General features: G+C 40.9%; 1 protein-coding gene across 1 annotated transcript in view; it reads left to right on the top strand.

Moving 5' to 3' along the window:
• Positions 1 to 11,263, top strand: part of antxr2a (ANTXR cell adhesion molecule 2a) — a 75,930-nt gene extending 64,667 nt beyond the window's left edge. Inside the window, exon 17 of the mRNA XM_042422523.1 lies at positions 10,497 to 11,263. Coding sequence (XP_042278457.1) covers positions 10,497 to 10,535 — 39 coding nt within the window. The 3' untranslated portion in view covers positions 10,536 to 11,263. The remainder of the gene's footprint in view (positions 1 to 10,496) is intronic.
• Positions 11,264 to 16,662: the final 5,399 nt, after the last annotated feature.

Raw genomic sequence — 16,662 nt, 5'->3', positions numbered from 1 at the left:
AATATAGTATCTCGCTTTAACATTCAAGGCGTTGCAGAAAGCCTTCTCCTGCATTTTCTGTTGCCAACTAGCACCTGTAATGTAAATCTATACAATGCTGTTTTGACGGTTTGCAAAATCTTAAAAATGTCACACCACGACATTCCAATTCTTCCAATCTGCCCACCTTACTGGATCTGCTTTTTCCTCTCATCTCTGAACGCCGCTCGCATTTTTAGAAACAACACAGAAGGCTGAAAAAGCCTCAGACTTAAGGTGTCGTGACCCTTTTTTTTAGAAGTACTTTTATCCAAAGAACACGGAGCTCTCCAAACAGGTTTTCGTTAGCCTCTTAGCGCCACAAAAAAGCTGTGACTAATTCTACCTACGAGAATCTGTTTAGCACTACTAGCTTAAAAAGAGACTGGTGGAGTGGTTTTGTGAATGCATTACACAACGAATGTTAAAAATCTGCAAGCGTGTGGGCATCACGTGGGAAACGGAGAGAGAGAGAGAGATTTGGGTGACAAAAAAAAAGTCTAAATGTAAGTCTGTCGCCTCACAGGTCATAAAACAGGCTATCAGCTGGCTTGCACGTCGCACAAAAAGTACCATTGTACCAGGAGAAGGTGCGGTCTATAAACTGGCTCTTCCTTGACAGACAGAGTGTCTCAGTCAGTCCATTAGCAGTAAACCCAGTTGTACGACTGGAGTGGGTTGACTTGGACGAGGCCCCCGTCTAACTCACTATAGCAGCCCAAGAACAATCTCTCCTTTTGTCTGATCCTCCTGGCACGGCTCCACACCGATCCTCCCACGATCTCCCTCTCTCTTATGATTATTTTATCATTTTAAATTCTTTATGCCGCATCGCCGTGGCATCGGCCCCGCTAGAGCAGAGCGGCGCGTTGGCCATACAGTACATTCACACTACAGTTATTTGGACGGCGCTCCGGTGTGGCTCTGTCCCGGTCCCTCGGTTGGATTCTGCTCGTCCATTAGTGCCATCTGTGCCTTCCTGCGCCGTCTGTGAGGGCCCCGTCGACGCCAAAACGATTGGCATTTCTCTGGAACAACCAGAGGGACGGTGCCCAGAGCTTTTAGCTGCCAATGATGTGCACTTACTCTGACAAAACCAGAGAGGGGTGAGGGGATGGGGGGAGGAGTGGGGGGATGGGGGGGTGGAAGCAAGCATGAGGCCCGAGCAGGAAACAGCTGCACCTACACTACTACTGCGGCGTCCATGTTCGAGCTTCAGGAGATACCACTTATCCCTGCAACAACACACAGCTGATACAGAGTCGAGAGCTGTTTCATGGTTTTAGACATTTAGCTGGCGGTGTGACTGGGGGCGTGAGCCACCATCATCATCACCATCATCAGGAGGAGGAAGACACTTAAACATATAGTCCTATCAGTTAGCCCATGCATGGTAGTCTGTAGTTTAAATAAAAAAGGAGGGCAGCAGAGTGGTGTTGTGAGTAGAGAGGCCTTCAGTTTAAAGACTTCCACGTTGGCAAGCGTCTGACCTGCGGACATGTCTTCAAGCAACACAATTAGGCCTTAAAAAACCTCTACGAGATTTTTTTGTAGATGAACTTAATCTTTCAGGAGGAGGATCTGTTGCCGGGGGGGTAAGGTGCTACAATGTTTCTGCCCAAAGGAAGACGTCAGGCTGTTTATTAGTCAGAACCATAAAAAGGTCTTTCTGACAACCTGATGATGATGATGAAGTGTTTTAAGCACAAGTCCCTGAAATCATCTGGGCCTTTGGATCTCCTTTAACTCTTCTATGAAAATGTGGCTGTCATGATCAGGCCTACAACAGATACATACCATACATACAAAACTCTGATCAACAATCTTTCCAGATTGCATACAAGTTCAGACATTTGCATGATGTTTTGGACCAAAGAACTTCACCTTTTTTCTTCACCATCAGTTTTCTTTTTTTTTCTCCTGTCTGCACAGAAATGAGAGCCAGTGATGCTCTGACAGTCTGCAGACCATATGCTGCTGCCTGCAAGCGTAACTTTTTTTACCGCAAGCTGTCGCTCACTCCTTCTCTGCTCCCAGGGTCAGTCAAGTAGCCATCAGAGCCCGATCGCCCATCATCTAGCACTTTACTCACACCGAGGCTCTCTCCGATGGGAGTCTGTGTTGCTGTTTGAAATGCCTGAGATGTAAATATGGTGTCAGAGGTGAAGTTTTAATATCAGCTTACATGTTGATGGAAGACAAAGCATCTGAATTATGAGAGTTAGCAGGAGGGTGTAGCATCAAGCTAACTGGTACTTAACAGCTGAAAGGTGCAGTCAACTATACAGGGTTAAATAGAAAGCTTGTTTTTTGGCTCCACCCATCACTCACAGTGGCACAAATAATAATAACGATAATATTAATAATAATAAATCAAATGTATATCATGTTTTCAGTGTAGAGAGCAAAATAACATGTTCACATCTAGTGCTAATATGCATAGCTTTGCATCAAACTGTCAATTGGTCATTTTCTTAGTCTTGTTTACTTATTCACTGATCACATGCTGGCTGGTTAAATTACACAATTCCTGTTACATCTGTAAAATTTCTCAAAGATAATAGTACTTTAATGTGAGTATTATAAGATACTGAGAACTCACCATAAAGACAACATCACTCAGCTGCTGTAGTTTTAGCATTAATTCTGAGCTTTGCATACTTAAGGTTTGGACAAAGTCTCTTATTTTCTAGGAGAGAATTCTTATTACTACAAAATAAAATGATATTTCAGACAATAGTGTGCACAGAGCAAGCTCCATAAAGAAATAGTTTTACCCAGTTTGATGTGGAAGACCTTGACCGGTCTGCAGTCCTGACCTCGACGCCATCCGACACCCTTTGTGATGAACCGAAAACGCCGACTTGTGGCTGAATGGAAGCAAATCCCTGCAGCAGCCGCATGCAAACATTGTGGAAAGTCTGAAACCAGAAGAGTTACAGCAGCAGATCAACACTCGTGGTTTTAGAGTCAGATGTTTAACAATCACATAAGGTCAAGTGTCCGAATATCTTTTACTTAATGCATGTTTTTTTTTGGTAACTGTATAAGTTCGTTTGCATCACAGCCCCATGCAGTAGCGTCTACACTGTATATATATATATAAACGTGGATGCGTTTATAAGATGAATATTAAGTATAGATGGAAAATTTGGAACGAGATACCTTCCAAGATATCTGTTAAACTTCACAGTAGTGAGCGGAGTAACTGTTTTTCATGTACCTTATGTGCTTGTATAATCTTTATTCATCTCTTTACAATGAGAAGAAATGCCTGAGTTGTCAGCGAGCATCATGCATTTGGCCGAGTCTCAGGTGGCTCTGATTTCCCAGCAGGCCAGATGGCAGCGCTGTGTGGGCAGTGTGTGTGTGTGTGTGTGTGTGTGTGTGTGGACGAGGGGCTGTGAGAAGAGGGCCAGCAGCCTCGTGGAGGGAGGATTGCTCACATTCTGGCTCTCCCCTCTGTCCCCGTGCAGCTGTGCTTCTCCCTCCAACTTGAACTTTTAATTTGTTCAATATGTGGCAGAGGACACGGAGTAAAACAGAACACATGTCTGGTGGCTGAGGCTCGACAGGCAGGGACTCGAAGAGGATGACGATGATGACACTGGTGGAAGCAGCAGACTTCATCAAGTAAAAAAAAAAAAAAAAACACCTCCAGAGATGAAGGCTGTTAATTTGATAAAGGATCAGTTCACACTTTTCTCTGCTAAAGTTGATACTTGCACTAACCATTGATAAATTTAGATAAAAAACCTGGATGACTAAAACTCGGCTGTATATCACAAACTATTTCTTTAACCAGACGGTTTGTTTGAGTTGATCCATGCACATTTCTCCTCCGATCTAGTGGAATTTTCCTTAGTAAGAATGAAAGCATGTCTCCAACTAGCGTCTTGCATGTTTGACAGTAACTCCAACATCCTGTTGACAGCTAGTTTTGAAGTTAAACCGCCTCAGCTGTCATTGTCGAGTTACACGCAGGTCAGAGTTTAAATGTTTGGAGCAACAGAACTCGTAGATGAAGAGCCAGATGTGTTGTCCGACCACATCAGATGGCAAAAGTGTTTATAGTTGTGCAAAACATCCACACACGCGGGGGCGGATGTCTAGAGAGAGAGACAGAGAGAGAGAGAGGGGAGGGGGGAGGGGGACATGATAATTGTTTGAGTATGGTGATAATGACACACACGTTCGGTCTCTTCTTGAAGACATTCATAGCGTCACACAACAAAAAGTGACAGAAATAGTAGATAGAAATAGTCAAAAGTTACATGAATTGTCAGACACAGCCCGCCCTTTGTGATGAAGTATACTGGCGCCACAAGATTGGACAGGTGTAAACTAAAATTTAAAGATTTGAAATGAAGCTTGATTAGTTTAAAACTAAGAATTGTTCAGATTAATGTCGGTCTAAAGCTGGTTGAATGGATCCCGGTTCATGCAACCGACTGTTAGAGGCTTTAACACACCAATAAACAAGAAGCAGCATTGACACAAGGTGTAGGATCCATGTTATTGATGGTGTGCAAATGCAAAATTTTGATTTCATATTGGAAATGAACATTGTTTTCTGTGTGATACTTGGTATCGGCAGATATTGTGAGTATTTAAATACTGTGTTTGGGGCGAAAAATGGGATCTTTGCATCTCTGAAGATATTATGGACCAAGTAACAAGTGAGTCCTTCTCTGGTTCAGATTCAGGATTGTTATCTAAAGATATGATTTTCAATTCTCACTTAAACAGCAGTACATATGTGAAAAATCTTGTATCCCTTCCTTTTGATTGATGCTTTCTACTTGTTGAACACTGAAATTCCCATGGTATTGGAGAAGCATTGCATCGGTACTTAATGGAGTAAAAAGTGGAACATCTACAGCAGCTATATATCTATAAGCAGTATGAATTAACCGTTGAACACATTAACATTTTGTCAGAACAACAAACAAACCAGTGTTGGAATATTGCGATGAGTGTTGCAGTCGTCCTGTTGCTATTGGATTAAGTAAACCCTAGATTAACTAAGCTACTGTATAGGCTGCAAAGCTCTAATGTGAGAAAAAAAAAGTCTCTGTTCTGGTAATAAAATCTTTCAAAGCCTGTAGCTTATCACTGCAAAATAAGCATCTTGCAACTGGATTACAACTCTGATGCTTGCAAGTGTTTTCACACTACAGTCCAGATGGGAGATTCATTCTGTAACCTAAACGGGATGCTTCGTTCGTGCATCTTTTTTTTTTTTTTTTTTTTGTCTTTGATATTGTAAATGTGACAAACTATACAGTCGATTAATACGGCAAGCCAATACAAACATTTGGAAGGGAACTAACTCGCCATCCGCTGTGTTTATTTCCTGTTATTTGTCTCCCAAAAAAATTATGGTGAGGACTTCAAAGTAGTTCTGAGCAGGCGTCATGAAGAGACAAACACATGGCAACTTCATTTTCTATTCGACTTATAAACCACTAAAGATATCTATATTATTATGTAAATTATAGAAAGAAAGGCAAGAGAACATGAACATTTTATAAAACCTCCAGGGTCTGACTCACCGTCTGGATCTTACCAGCTAACCAAATGACCCACAACTTTTATTTGTATGTTGATTTTATGATTTTTAGGTGAATTGACAGTTTTGGCATGTGAACCTCTGTACTAAAAACCTTTCAGATTCAAAACCTGCACACAATGAACCAATTCAGCTGTGAATATAAAAAAAAAAATATGACTCATTTTTATTTTTCTTTGGCGAGATGGAAGAGTTGCAACCTTCAGCTGTGTTAGGTCACTAAAGCGAAAGCTTTTCATGCATCATCAAAGATGTCAAAAAAAACAACTCAAACACTTTCAATTTCTTCTTCAGCTGTGTCCGTGTCAACGACGGAGCTAGCCAGCTTTTCTTGTATGACATATTTTTAAAAGTTTACACAACCTTTCAGCCTTTGTTGACTCAAGTGTTCTTATTCCAAGTCAAATATGCTTAGAATATGAAATCAGGAAATAGGAAAATTGACCTACGTACCTTAGATGTCTCACTTTTTTAGACATTGGAAAATGAGCCCAGACTTGCCCTCTACCAGAAATTGAAAAATAGTGTGATATACCTGTCAGGAGCCAAATTGTAATCAGTTGTTCAGTTGTAGTTGGCAACACTTGTTTTGCATGTTTGACTCAAATACTGCAGCTACTATGAAGAAAAATATCCCTAAGTGCCTTTATGATCTGTTCCCAGAAACTCTCCCAAATAATACTTTTAAAAGACTGTGATGATTATCGTTAATAGTTTGCAAGAAAATTGAGTTCGGTGCAGTGTGAGCTTTAATTCACTACCGTCTACATCCTGGATCTTCACCGTCTCGTGCAGCTCAGAGGGTTTGTAGCTCTGGGGGGGGACTCGAGCTGCTGATGGTGCAAACAGCAAGACATGAGATGCAAAAATCTCACACACACACATATCACTTCTGGAGCTTTGCCTCAAGTTACAAGCCAACAGTCCAAGTGACAAACATGTTGTCTGAGGACTGGGCAAATGTGGACCTCTGCAGCTCCTGTCAACACGCAGCGAGGGTCCACAAACACGACTTTAACTCCGGAGGCCAAAACTCAAGTCAGTTAGGCGAAGTATCCGACAAAACATGCAGAGTTGAGACACCGGAGCGTTGTTTAAGACGCTGAGACCAACGTTCCTTAAAAGGACATTATTGACAATAAAGGATTTCCAATAAGTTTGACATTTCTGGCAGGTTTTAGCTCAAAAACTGTCAATTAACTGATGGACAATCTATCAAAAACTTAAATAATCTATGATAACTGTAAGTAGTTTATCAAAAACATTTATAAGGACAATTGGAAGACAAATTCTTGGCCTCTTCTTGGAAACATACAGCTGGCATTTGTCCTTATTTCCCAACTCTTTCTTGACTTAAAATAAATTAGTCAGTCTAAAAATGTATCAATAGATTAATTGATCATGTAAATTGTCATTAGTTGCAGCTCTAACTTTCCAATCAGGTGTATCAACAGTGGATGCTGTTGGGTTTGATGTCACCAGTCAGCATATTTCCATTTATTTCAATAGAAAGCCAGTGGAGAGTCTGTAATGAACCTTATTAATCACAGTCTTCATTTGGAAGGCTCTCTCTGACCCCCCCCACCCCTCACCCCACCCACCCCACCCCGCCCCCCTCCCCTTGTCTCTTCACCTATCCATCTCTCCACCTGACTCATCCACCCGTCTATCCGCAGTCACGCTCCCGTCCGTCTGATGAGATTTCACTGACATTCCATGCTGACATATTCAGACTATTGTTCTCCCGCTCTGGGTGGCACAGGTGGGCCGCCATCTCTCCAACATGGCCCAGTTACAAGGCAACGCTCCCTGCCAAGTCAGGCCCCGCTCATCCGGGAACAGGGGAGCTGGAATGGGTTTGACCGTATTGTGCCGCACCTGCTTCGCCCTCGTACCAGATCCCCCTGCTTCGCCTGCCATTCTGCCGCCACAGAGAGAGGACTTCTTTCCTCGACGAGCCCCCCGTGCCGTAAAACCCCGTAAAATCCACTGAACTTAGCCGCTCTGATGGCCGTGGCCAAAACAGCATCTGATGTGCCTTATTTGTTGACTGTGTGAGATTAGTTGCAGAGGGTACACGTCGAGGGGCTTACCATGCAGAGATGGAGCGAAGCCCCCACCCCCCCCACCCCTCCATCAAACACCCACCAGCCCTGCCAAATAATGAGAAATGGAAGATTCTCCAGCTTGTCTAAAGCCCTCGTCACAGTCGGTCCGTGCACACTTCTGCTCCCGAGCCAGACTGTAGTGCAGATACTGTAAGAGCTCCCACACCAGACGAACTGGCTGCTGCATTCAGCAGGCGGCTCAGGAGCCAAGATTCTTGGTCATTTCTGTCCGTAATACCTCAATGGAAGCTTCCACCTGGACTGTGTGAGGCCTTGCATGTGCAAGAATGTGCTTTTGTGCTCTCAGAAAGAGAAGGAAGAGGAAGTGCAGCTCATATACAGCTCAAATATCCAGTCACACCTCTTAAACTGAAGCTAAAATTCAAAATTTAAGATTTCTGCTCCCGTCAGTACAACTGCAACTCGGGATGTGATCAGTTAAAGAAACTTTAGGTCCAAAAAACAGGACAACTAACTGACTGAAACAACCAAGACCATTATCACTGATTAGTAGTGGAGTTGACTGACAGGCCCTGAATGCAACATATTTGAAGTCACCTGTTGGGACAAGAGAGGCAGAAAATCAGCGGTTCCAAACCCCCTTTTTACATTTTTAACCATCATACACTTGGCCATAAAGATTTGCACATAATTAAATTTATTGGTCTTCTTCATAGACATGAATTAAATGTTAAGGCATATATTAAAAGTAAAAATAAATTCATACACTGCTTAAAATCCAGACGGCCCCCTCGAGAAGCTTTGGCGACCCTTAGTAGGGGTCGGGAACCGGTGCTTTAAAGTCTTTGTCGTGTTTGCTGTGATGACACATAAGAAGCCGCAGTAAAAACCTCCACGTTCCAATGTTTTTGTTACCGGCGCCAAGACACACCGGACGGGAACAACGTCTGCATCGTTACCGTGACAACCAAAGTAGTGCCCTCAGCGAAATGATCATCCTTTTTTTTTTTTACAAACACACACACACAGAACACGTGCGGTCATTCGAAGTAGACTCAACAAAAAAGAAAGAAAGTACAAACAGTTGAGACGATCTTTGCTTTTCAGTGTAGTATTTATAACTGAAGGTCGGAATAAACAGTGAATAGTGAAGTAAAAAGAGTCAAGAGAAACTTCCAGTATTTTCACAATAAGATGCACAAGAAACCCAGAGGTCACCGGGTCAAGCAAGACATCAGAAAACATGTTTATGTTGGGAATTCTCCACCTTAAACTTACCATAAGCTTGTTTAAACCAACTTATTCAGACTGATTTGTTTCAGTGGATCAAATTATTTTGGATAGAGAGATGAACCGCTGTTACTCAGATACCGGTCTGTTGTAAACCTGGTGAAGTGTCTCCTGATGCTGAACCCTGCATGGTGGCTCCGCAGCCACAAAGTTCTGGGTTCAAAGCTGCCTTTCATTGTAGAGTCGGTGTTCGTTTCCGCCCGTGTTTGTGTGGACATGCATGTTTGCTACTAAAGGGTCAGTCACAAAAAAATGTTTTCAACTACCTACGAGTGGTATCCAACTGAAAAAACAGTTGATTAATAATTGAAAACTGTCCACAATGTGTAACTATGACACTGTTGAGTTTTTCAGATGTAATTTTCACAGCTTTTAGCAGCACAAATACAATTCTTTCATCTCCGTTGCAGCAGAAATACTTGACAGGAAGTATCAACTCTGGCACATAAAACCCGACTTATCTGCATGTCTGGTTTACTGCTGGGGGTCAGAAAGAAAAGAAAAGATGTTTTATTGTGTTTTGAGTGAGCTGAGCCTTTAGTGATACTGTACTGTCATCAGATCTGGAGTCAGTTCCTGTTTGCTGCACACTGCTCCCAAATATTTAGCATGACTCAAAGTATGCAGAGGACAAACTTCCCGATAAGCAGGTAACAGTAAGCACAGGTAGATACAGAGGCAGAGAGGCAGAGCTGTGTGTGTGTGTGTGTGTGTGTGTGTGTGTGTGTGTGTGTGTGTGTGTGTGTGTGTGTGTGTGTGTGTGTGTGTGTGAGGTTGGAGGCCTGCTGGCTGCTGCTGGGATTCGCTGTGCGAGAGCTCCCTCTTGGTGCCAGTCAGCCCACTGTTAGAGAACAAGCTGCTGCTGCACTGAGAGGCTCAGACAGCTGCCTGGACACACACACACACACACACACACACACACACAAACACACACACACACACACACACACACACACACACACACACACACACAGATGCACATGTCGGGTGAGAAACTGAGATGTCTTTTTTTGTCGGTATTTACAAAAGATGCGAGGTGTAGTGTGATGCTGCAGGTTCACCAGTTGATTCTTCATCTGATCGTAGCTGAGATCAGTTTTCGGATTTATAAATAATAATTCATCTATGAATTTATCTGTGAATTGTGTGTTTTCTATTTTTTCTGTTATTTCTGAGTGACTATGCATTATGTATGTTGTGTTTAATGAATTTTATCTCCTTCTGTTTCTTCTCTGGGTTTTTTTTAATTTGTTTTGGGATGGAAGACATTAATATATACATAAATATCTATTAATTTTTGCTACCTATTATAAACATATTTTATATTATTAAAACTGAATATTTAAATAATATAATATTAGTCATCAAGGATTCAAATATCAAATCTTTTTCATTTTTCTATGAAATAACATTATAGGAAAATACTTTCAGTGCTATGTTGTTATTATATTAGCAGATATGTCTTAAATACGAGGCGGATCCTTATTGTACATGTATTAACTCTCTCCCTCTCTCTCTCTCTCTCTCTCTGTGTGTGTTATTTTCAGGGTCGTTGTATGAATTTCAACCGCGTGCAGCGTCAGTAGAAGAAGAAGACTCGTGTGTGAAAGCCGACATGTGCTGATCGCTGTGGACAAGAGAAGAATTTCAGGTTTTTTTTTTTTTTGAAGATTGGTAACCATGCAGCTAAAACCACTATCTGTTCACTCCGCTTCACTTCCTGCACAAAGTTTCCTTTCTTCTTCTTCTTCTCTGCCCTTTAGATCTTTAAAGCACACAGGGTGTAATGTTAATATTAACTCTTATTCATTAAGTTATTGTTTTTTTTTATTATTCCCAAATTTTTTACTTTAATTAAAAAAAAAAAACATCAGAGCTGAAGCTCAGGACGCCCCAGAACTCAGACTTTGTTAGCTTTTCGTGCGCTCCAAAGGCTTAACATATTCTGACCATATTGTGCCTTCTCTGAAAAATCTAATTTCATGGACACAGACGGAAGCTATCTAAAAAAAAAAAAAAAAAAAAAAAGAAGGAAAAACACAGAGAAAGGGGCTGTTTGCCTTTGGCGTGGAAGTCGGAATAATCCCAGTGGGCCTCACAAGTGCAGAAGTCCGTTGCCTTTTGGCAATGTCTCATCACGAATCCTCTCCAACTTCAGCAGTGCTGGATGCCCGGCGGCCGCCCTTTGACTGGCTTATCTTGTCATTTTAACACTGAGAAGTGCACACGCATGACAAATTGTAGACAGGATGCCCCAAGGTATTGGAAGGCATCAAGACTTTGCCCTTTCGTTGTTTTTTTTTTTTTTTTTTTTTGAAGACACCTTCCCTTCATTATGCACTCGGGACAAGGAAATTAATAGAGCGTTATTAGACCGCAGGACAGCCTCCTGACCAGGATGATCTCCAGCAAGGTTTGAGGGATTGATGCCTTTAAGACCTTGACATGGAGCTTGGTGTTTTGTTTTTTTTTGCCCCTGTTTTCAGCGCAGTCTGCTCTCTGCTCAGCAAGGCGTAGCACATCACAGCCCATAAACAGGCCTATCAGTTAAGACTTTTTAAGATATAGATACAGCCGCCTCGACACTTCTCTTGCCCCGCCGTCTCGATATCCTCCGAGGGTTCCCCCGGCCGCGTCGCAACTCACTAGTTCCTCTCAGCGCCGGAATATCAAAGTTTAATTAAAATAATTAAAGGCAACAGCAAGCAGCAGCCTGTGAAGAGTTGGCTTGTCTCTTTTTTATGCCTTTTGACATTGAATGACCTATAAGAGAGGAAAAAAAAAGAGGACACCGCGCCACGGTGACGGTGCGCCACGTCCAAAACGCAAACCCAAACTAACAGATGCGACGGACGGATAAGTATTGTTCATTTCCAGAAATTATGTCCCCCCCCTCCCCTCCACCCTCAAATCCCCCAAAAAGCAGGGTATATATATTTATATGTATTGTGGATTTTTCAAGCACGCTGTCATGACGCCAATCCCAAATGATGTTAGTGTGAGCGGAAACACTGTGGGGGAGGAAAGGGGGCAGCAGCTGAAGAAAAAGGCTCGAATGATCCAGTCACTTCGGATACCGTACTTCAGATGCAAAATGGATATTCGAGTCGAAACCTGACAAAGCGCGCCGGCTTTGACATGAAGCGGTATAGACAATGACCAGTGGCTGGGTCAGTGGGATGTCTCTGTGCAAGCAGGGAAGCTTATCAAATGACACTAAAAATAAGTTCAACAACCATCAAGTTTGAGGGGGGAAACGGGTGAGCGGCTCACATTCGGCGTGCGAGGAGGGCGGCGCACATCACGCCGGGGTCTAATTATTCCTTTGTTTTCTCTTCCTGACGATTGTAAGGGGGGGGGGGGGGCGCGTAAATAATTCCAAATCAAATCCTCAGGGTCCGCTGGTATTTATGTCCGACTTAAACACTTTTAGCCTCTTGCGTAATTTTCGGGGGAAGGCTGACATTTAATAGGCTCGTCAGCCTCTTTCTGGACAGACGGTGGACGAGGAAATTTTAGCACTTAGATCTTGTCTTTTTTTTTTTTTTTCTATGTTACAACCAAGAGCACAGGAATGTTATTAACCCGAACTAATGAGATATTTACATAGTAGTCACAACACAACTGGCCTCACTAATAACACGTCACACGTCCCCTTCCGTGTCCTTTTTCTACACATATTACAGACTATGGTATTAATTTTTTAACACCTATTATTTGTTGTAGATTAAAAAAAAAAATAAAGATATTCTGTGTGCTTTTTTTTTTTTTTGTAAATTGATAGAAAAAAAAAGTATTTTTGTATTTCTGCACTTGTTAAATGAAGTTGTTTTAATGTCATTTAATCAGCAAAAGTGGAAAAAAAATTAAATGATGACATTTATTTTAATGCATTTATTCACTTCAGTTAAGTTGATCTTCATTTAATTTTTATCAACATGTCAAATTTTTGATTTGCATGCTCTACTTTCTGCTTAGTGCGTTACTATCAGCTCATTTTAGGTGCAAAAATGTGTAATTTATCATTTTATTATTTGAAAGATTGTACAGTTTTTATCCTTCATTCTGTCTTTTTTTTTTATAGTCACGTAGCACCTTTTTTTTAAGGACAGGTTCAAGTCACACAAGTTGCACATGTGTGTGAGTTCAAACCAAGAAATACACAAAAAATGTCTTCTTTGCAAAGCTTTTTTTATAGGTTTTACACTGTTTTTTTTATTTTTAATCAAAAGTTATTTGTGTTATTGTTTTACACTGCAGATTTTGTCAAATATATACGTTTGATGAAAAGCAAACAGTGTTATGTGTGTTTTTTTTTCTCTCTTCTTTTTTAACACGTGTGTGTGCTGGTAGGGGTGGACACGCTAAAGGCGATCTTTAATTGGGCCCTTACAGATTTATAGGGCCCGACAGGGAACGTGATTATACGGAGTGTGTGTGGACAGAGGAGTGGACAGTGTGCAGCCTCTCCCCCTGTGAAGTCAGTCACCGGAGGCACAACACACACACACACATACATACATTACACACACACACACACACACACACACACACACACACAGAATCCCTCCAAGGTCTTCAGCGCCCCAAAAATGAGGTCTTGCATTTAGTAAAAATATGCGCTCGTACACCTTCTGCTTTATCCACATTTGCATGCTGTGACAAGATGCCAGCTGAGGTGTGTGTGTGTGTGTGTGTGTGTGTGTGTGTGTGTGTGTGTGTGTGTGTGTGTGTGTGTGCGGGTCATTGTGCGTTTACATGCAATAACCCCTCCTCCATGTCGGACGTGGAAAAAGGAAAGTGATCTGTCTTTGTTTGAGGTTTATATGTCATAAACACTTTTTTTTTTATTGTCTAAACTCTTCTGTTTGACACAATAAGGTTTTAATTTCATTTCTTTCAGCGAAAGTCTCAGAGAAGTGATCTTGTGTTAAATATAATCATTCAAAGCTGTAACTGAAGCTAAAATGATCAGGCCTGCCTACGTTTTTAACTAGAATATTTTTCTATACTTTGTTTTGCTTCACATAAATAAGTTTTTCTACTACAAACCTGACAAGACAAATAAAAGCCAAGTGCTCAATCATTCTCACATGTGCTGAGACCCAGATAACCTTAAGATGCATCTACAGATGAATGAATGAAGATGAAAACTCATCACAGGAAATAAAAAAGTTCCTCACAAGGAAAAGAGGTTTATAGTAAATAAAGGACAGAACTCCTCATGCACAGCCAGTATTTTCAGACAGGTGCTGGTCGGTCGCAGGTCAACATAATGGTGAAGGTCAAAAATCAAAATTAACCACCACACACTGTAATGACTTTACTGTGACTTTATTAAAAGCGAACAACGCATTTCTCCTGTAGCTTCTTCAGGTTCGCTCAGTGCAACTGCTGAGTACTCACAGGTGTGATAAATACATTTGAGTCACATGACTCATTGTCACAGTCTTCATTTTACAAAGGGCATGAAAATGAAAATATACATTTTACAAAAAAACATGACGTGATTAATGTTGCACAAAGTTACAAGAATTACACCATTTAATATAATTCAACTTCATTACATCCCATAAACAACTGACTGAACAGGACGAGCAGAAAGGTTTACAGTAAACTTTGATTTAATCAAACAGGTTTGTTACTTATTGATGTTAATATCACCTGGTTTCACATATTTACAGTCCAACGTGTCACATGAGGAAATAACTACATTGTTACATCATCATACAGATTAAAATAATTCAGCCTCATCACTAGTTTCTGTTCAAATTTAGATGAGTTTCTATTATAAATCATCAAAACAACAAGTATTCAACTGCGACAACTTCTCTCAAACTGAAACCACCTTTAATGGTCTAAATATGTGATCCTGATGTACACAATGACTTTCCTTAATAATCCAGTCATTGTAAATTGTCATCTAAACACAAACAACCATACGTTTAAATGACTTTGAAAATGAGTATAGAGTTAATTATCTCATTAAAGCAAGAATAAACAAGACTGAAATGGGATTTCTGCAACTAATAAACCATTTAAAGTCATATATTACTGTCAATTAAAACAACTGTAGCTTCCATCCTCTCCTGTATGATGACAGCTAACTTTTCTCCGCCTTGTATCATCATTTTAAACAAAGTCCTGTTGAGTTTTGAAGATCATATAAACTCCACTCCTCCATAAATGCACTGAGGTTTATTACCCAGCTGCAGTGGTGATGACCAGGGAATAAATACAGAATGAAGAAGAGTCATCAAATCATTAATTCCTGTTAGTTTACTCGCGTCTTGATCACAAACATTTCCCTGAAAAACAGCTGCAGGAAACAACACATGCCTTATAAAGCCAATGAATCACGCTGTATATTTAAACTTCAGTAAGCTCAAACTGCTGTGTCATTCAGATCTGCAGACTCAACGGCTCCATGCAAACTAAACCGTCATCACCGTAAGCTGATTACCGCTCTTATCTGACCCGTTCACACACACACACACACACCAAGACCAGCTACTGGAGACGTTAAGAGCCGTATTTTCATTAAGTGTTTAAAAATCACAGAGTTTCATAAACTGCTTTATTAAAAAAAAAATATCCGCTTATCTGCTGTGTTTACTGTTCTGCTTGTGATCAGCAGCAGCACCCTGTGTTTAGGAAACACTTGTGTTAATCTAAGGTCGGTATTCATCCTGCAAAATCTGCCAATTTCAGACTTCAGTCTGGTTTACAGCGACGTAGGAAACTGCCTGAGCCCCAAAACCAAGACGGGCCCTGAATAGCTTTACATTTATTATGATGTTAAGATTTAAAAATATATACAGTACATGTGCAAAAGTTTTAGGCACTAAAAGTAAAGTGAGAATGCTTACAAAAATATTGTTATAAATTGTTTTAATTTATTAATTAACTTCTTACAAAGTTGATTGAACAGCAGAAACCTAAATTAAATCAGTATTTGCTGTGAGCAGCTTCTCCTCGGTTCACTTTAACACAGTTTTTCATGGTAACTTGCAGGTAGGTTGTCGTAACCATCCTGGAGAAAGCATCTTCTTCTGTGGATTTATTATTTAGGCCGTCTCAGGTGCTTCTTCATGTTAATCCCAGATTGACTCCATGATGTTCATGAGATCAGGGCTCTGTGGGGGCCAAACCATCTGTTGCAGGACTCATCATTCTTCTTGTTGCTGAAAATAGATCTTTATGACTCTAGCTGTATGCTTAGGGTCGTTGTCATGTTATGAATACATTTGGGACTGATCAGACACCTCCCTGATGGTATTGCATAATGGATAAGAAAACTAAAACTTTTGCACTGTACTGTATATTTTACTATTCTAACTTGTGTATATACCCTGCAATAACTGTGACTGCAACAACTTGTTGCTAAGGACGCTGAATCTCCAGTGTTAAAGCTTTGATGTAGCATTCATTGTAAAACTACCCTGACACCATCCCCTCGACCCCTGACCCTCATGAAAATTATGACAAAGATGGTCATTATCTTTGTATCTATTTATTTGATAATACACTGTGAGCACGTTTCACACACATTTCAGAAAACAGGGGTCAGAATGTCTGTATAGTTTTGTTTTTATTTTTATATACATTTTCAGTCTGATCTTCTTTTTCTCTCTTGCTGTTTGTGATGGACATTGAGCAAAAACATGGCGATGTAAAGAAGAGACACAGAATATCTAACATGCGTAAGATGAA

Source organism: Thunnus maccoyii, chromosome 9, assembly GCF_910596095.1.
Source record: "Thunnus maccoyii chromosome 9, fThuMac1.1, whole genome shotgun sequence".
NCBI classification, from domain to species: Eukaryota; Metazoa; Chordata; class Actinopteri; order Scombriformes; family Scombridae; genus Thunnus; species Thunnus maccoyii.
The sequence above is the reverse complement of the archived record's forward strand: the minus strand, read 5'-3'. Positions and strand labels throughout refer to the sequence as shown.